The sequence below is a fragment of the Amblyomma maculatum genome, chromosome 9 (genome assembly GCF_055883805.1).
Source record: "Amblyomma maculatum isolate TAMU_Amacu chromosome 9, ASM5588380v1, whole genome shotgun sequence".
NCBI classification, from domain to species: Eukaryota; Metazoa; Arthropoda; class Arachnida; order Ixodida; family Ixodidae; genus Amblyomma; species Amblyomma maculatum.
In genome coordinates this window covers 114,160,516-114,165,439 of record NC_139352.1, presented here as the reverse complement: position 1 = coordinate 114,165,439, position 4,924 = coordinate 114,160,516, and the positions used below count along the sequence as shown (strand labels likewise).

Here is a 4,924-nt window from a genome sequence, read left to right as displayed (position 1 = left end):
CGAACAATGAACTCGGCGAGCGAGGCGGTAGGGAAAGGAGGGCGGTGGGGGGCTTCCCCGGAGCGGAACGAGTTAAACAAAGGACCGCGCAGCTAACGTAGGGCGGTAACACATAGCAGTCTGACTCGGGTTGCCTACGAAAGCTGGGTGATTGCGTTGAGGTCCTGATCCCTGAGTCACAAAAAGCGAGCGAAAACGCCGCCTTGTTTACACCATCGCCCTTCCCTGTCTTGTGTGACGGCAGCTTCTCTCTCCGAGGAGTGTTCCTGGAAGTAAGGCAGCGCCGTAGAGAGGGCTCGGCTCGGCGGCGGGCCGGATAAGCGAGCAGACGACGGCGATCACCTGGCCAAACCAGCTCGCGCTTGCCCCGCAGAGAGCGGAGCGACAGGCGAGCAGCAGCAGCAGCCCGTGGACGAGAAACAAGCAGACGCGCTCCAGTAAGTGGCGCCGCCTGACAGGACGCGTTGGAAGCTGCGGCGTCGTCGACCCTCCTTTCCAAGTGCGTTACTCCTCGGGAGGCCATTCTCCCGGTAACCAGCTGATTGGGCGGTGGTGCCCCATTAGAAGTGCCCATTGGTCGGCTCCGCACCACGTGACTTTGAGGGGCTCTTCTCATTGGGCGGTGGTGTACAGCGCTCGTGACGTGGCCCCCCTAGCAACAGGGGCCAGCCGGAGGATAATGGTGGCCCAGTGCAGCGCAGCCGAAGCGGCGGAGCGTCCATGTCCGCGCTAGGCCTGGGTCTCTTGTTCGGCGCGGCGGCGGCGGAGCGGGCGGCGGCGGCTGGCGGCCGCGGCAAGCGGCGGTTATGAGTTCGCGGGAGTGCCCCGCGATGCCCCTGTCGCGGACGCGGTCCCTGATCGCCAATATGAACGGCGGCTCGGCGCCCTCGTCAGAGGCCGGCTACCTCGAGAAGAACGCCGCCAACAACAACAACTCGTCGGCGCTCGGCGGCAGCAACGGGTCCAGCCTGCTGCTGCCGCCCATCAAGAGCCAGACCATCGCGGGCTTCAAGTTCCAATCGAGCGTGCACAAGCTGTTCGATGTAGACCAGAACGGCGATTCTCCCGACAACAAGGCCGGCGGCACGGGCAAGACTCTGGTGGCCACGCCGGAGCAGGTGATGAAAATGTACATGCACAAGCTCAGCCCTTACGAGCACCACGAGATCTTCAACTACCCGCAGATCTACTTCATCGGCGCCAACGCCAAGAAGCGCCAGGCCACGCCGGGCACCCCAAACAACTGCGGCTACGACGACGACCAGGGCTCGTACTTGCACGTGCCGCACGACCACATCGCGTACCGCTTCGAGATGCTCAAGGTGATCGGCAAGGGCTCCTTCGGCCAGGTCGTCAAGGCGTACGACCACAAGCAACACCAGCACGTCGCGCTCAAGATGGTTCGTAACGAGAAACGCTTTCACCGGCAGGCGCAGGAGGAGATCCGCATCCTGGACTTCCTGCGGCGCCAGGATCGCGACAACTCGTTCAACCTGATCCACATGCTGGAGCACTTCACCTTCCGCAACCACACGTGCATCACCTTCGAGCTGCTGTCCATAAACCTGTACGAGCTGATCAAGAAGAACAAGTTCCAGGGCTTTTCGCTCCAGCTGGTGCGTAAGTTCGCCCACTCGCTGCTCCAGTGTCTGGACGCGCTCCATCGCAGTCACATTATCCACTGCGACCTCAAACCCGAGAACGTGCTGCTCAAGCAGCAGGGCCGCTCCGGTATCAAGGTCATCGACTTCGGTTCCTCCTGCTTCGAGCACCAGCGGGTTTATACCTACATTCAGTCGCGTTTCTACCGGGCGCCTGAGGTGATACTGGGCGCGAAGTACGGTATGCCCATCGACATGTGGAGCCTCGGCTGCATTCTCGCCGAGTTGCTCACGGGCTACCCGCTGCTGCCTGGAGAGGACGAGGCCGATCAGCTGGCCTGCATCATGGAGCTGCTGGGCCCACCCCCTCAGAAGCTACTCGACCAGGCCAAGCGCGCCAAGAACTTCATTAGCTCCAAGGGCTATCCGCGCTACTGCACCGTCACCACGCTGTCCGACGGCGCCGTCGTGCTCGGAGCGGGCCGATCGCGGCGCGGAAAGCTGCGCGGTCCCCCGGGTTCCAAGGACTGGGCCACCGCGCTGAAGGGCTGCGACGACCCGCTCTTCGTGGACTTCCTCAAGCGGTGCCTCGAGTGGGACCCCGCGACGCGGATGACGCCGGCGGCCGCGCTCAGGCACGCCTGGCTACGGCGGCGGCTGCCGCGAACCCCTCAAACCACGGCCTCAGACTCGACCACCCAGCGATCCTCGGTATCGTCGTCGCGATCGGTGATCGCGTCCAAGGCAACCCGACTCGGTGACGAGCTCGCGAGTACGCTCAAACTGCCGCAAATCGGCAACACCGTGTCGTGATGATAACCGTGTGTGGATTTATTTTTTCTTCTCCCGCCCTCCCTCGTCAAATTGAGACCCAGCTCTCTTTGTGTCAAAGCCCGCCATCACAAAGCAATGCGAAAGATCGCCGTCTTCGCGACCCTGACAAGCTTTGAGACGGGCCTCCGAAGAGCCGCTCTGTTGTGCAGCGGTATCTTTTTGTCTCGGGGTTTTCTGCTGCGGGTGTGGAAAAATCTGGTGTGTGCCGCTTTAGTGGCGGCAGCAGCTGCAACCATGTGCGTCGACTTTAGGCCAGTGACTCAAGTCTGCGGTGTGGTGATAGATCCGTGGGCGTAGAGCGTTGTAAGTACTACGTCACCTCCCTATCCTGTTCACGACACCGCGACGGCACTCTCCCTAAACCCTGCGGAGTACCACGGCCTATTGTGAAGAAAAAAAAAAAAAAAAACGCGTGTGGACAAGACCAACCTGGCCTGTACCGGCAAGTCGAGCTACATACCACTTATTTCATCCGCCCCTAGTGCTCCAATCTTTTATTTCTCCGTGAAATGCATTTTTATAGACGAATTAATTGGCCGATTATAATTAGGCCCTCTCGTTTACAACGGAGCCTGTTTCTGGTTCTTTTAACCCTACGCTCGTTTTACGAACGGACGTCTATAAATTTTTAATCGCCTTTCCCAACAGCATTTTTCTGGGCGGAGCTCATTTGTTTTGGATGTCCTGTTCACGTAACATACACCTGTCGTCAAATGACGATGTAGCACAGCGCTGGCGGTTGGTTGTGCTTTGAATTCTCGACTCTCGTAGGGTACGACGCGGTGGTTTCTGTGTGTGCATGTCTCATTATGTCTCACGATTTCTGTGGTGTAATTTTTTGCTTTCGGGGTTGAGTCAGGGATGAACGCATTTTTAGGCGCTCCCTCTATTGCCCGGCCTCGCCCGTTTTTTGACCTCATTTGACCTCTGTGCTGGCACTGCCGTTTTATTTAAAATGGTTTGATTCACCTTTTCGTTTTTGTTTTTTTTCCATCGTGCGTTAATTCTGTATGCGAGAGCGGTTGTAAGAAAATAGAAATCGGGTGTGCAAAGTGGAAAAAAATGGGCTTGGGCTTGGTTGAGCGTCATTACGAAAAAAAAAAAGATATGAAGCGCAAAAAAGGAATGCGATTGCCTAAAAAAAAAAGTCCGCAGATCTGTGATATTTTGTGTAAGGACGGCGTTTAACGCGCTGCCAGCCCTACTTGAAGCCCTACATTTTATTTCGCTCGGCGCGGCCCGTCTTTGTTCTCTTCCTAATGCGCGTTCGTTCTTACCCCCGCTCCTCGGGTTGGTTGGCCGCCGCGTCAGTTGCGCGGGCACTTTTCGTTTTCTATTTTTTTCTTGCATGCGAACTCCTCTTTCCGGTTATATTTGGGTTGGAGCGAGGTGCTTGGCTACTTTTTCATTTTTTTCTTCCTCCTCATTCCGCCCTCTCTACTTGCGGGCGCGCGGCACCGCTTCTCACTGCATGAAAAAAAGAAAAGGACAAGGCTTGGCGCCCCGACGGCTTCGAGCGTTAGGGTCCATGAGCGCATTGTCACCTAGCCTTAGTTGTCCTCTCTGTCAATGATGATCCTCGGTCGCGAAGCGGCTCTTCTTTTTCCTGCCCTATCTTTCTAGCGGTAGAGGGGGAAAAAAAATGAGTCACCGGAGCTGGCTTCTCACGGTGAACAAAGTGCCGCCATATTGGATGCGTGCGCCCTTCCTCGTCCGCGATCGCTCGCCGCGCTGTGCGTACGCGACGCTTTGTCGACCTCTGGTTATGTTGGCGCTCGATTTATTTTCCATTGCTCATGTTTGGGCGTTCTTTCTTTTTTTTTTTTTTTTTTAATGTCGAGGATTGTGGTGAGCGTGCCTGGTTAGCAGCATATTTAAGTTCTACTTTGTCCTGCCTTCTTGTGTCGCTCTTTGCCCTCTTTTGCACCAGCCCAACTCGAAAAAAAAAAAAAATGAGAGAATAATACTCAATACTCGCGTTTTCCTCCTCAATCGTGGTGACTGCGCGACGCTCCAGCTAGACCAAAGAAGTACCGGAGGAACAGCAACGCTCAGTGCAACAATAGAAACTAAGAAAAAACGAAATAGCAGCGTCGCTTTGATTAGTACTTTTGCACCTCACCCCCCCCCCCCCCCTTTTTTTTTTTTTCTCCAGCTGAACGTTTTGAATTGCGTGGGATTCTTTTCGCCCGTTTTCGTTACAAAGACGGAGGTACGAGGGAACTACTGCCAATGTCCTGTGATAATTGCAGAATATATTTCTCAGCGCAGCAGCATTTTGTGTGCCCACTGCGCTTGACGGGTGTCACTTTGACCGCACGATCCCCCCGACTTTTCGCAAGTACAACGTTCCAGAAATGGCTGACTGAATGAACTCGTGGCCACAATGTCTGAAACACTGAGGCTGAAGGGAGGGGGGGAGTCAGTTGTTCGGGGGCCTCCCTCCTTCGGTGGCTTTGGCTACAGGGCAGCTTTTTTGACTCAGGCAG

General features: G+C 56.1%; 1 protein-coding gene across 1 annotated transcript; it reads left to right on the top strand.

Moving 5' to 3' along the window:
* Positions 1–212: 212 nt before the first annotated feature.
* Positions 213–4,399, top strand: LOC146180182 (dual specificity tyrosine-phosphorylation-regulated kinase 2-like). The gene has a single exon (XM_084579414.1). The coding sequence runs from the start codon at positions 807–809 to the stop codon at positions 2,412–2,414; it is 1,608 nt and encodes a 535-aa protein (XP_084435540.1). The 5' UTR covers positions 213–806; the 3' UTR covers positions 2,415–4,399.
* The last annotated feature ends 525 nt before the right edge of the window (positions 4,400–4,924 follow it).

Bases quoted from the DNA above. Each gene is read 5' to 3' on its own strand.
- LOC146180182 (XM_084579414.1), top strand. From the start codon at position 807: ATGAGTTCGCGGGAGTGCCCCGCGATGCCCCTGTCGCGGACGCGGTCC.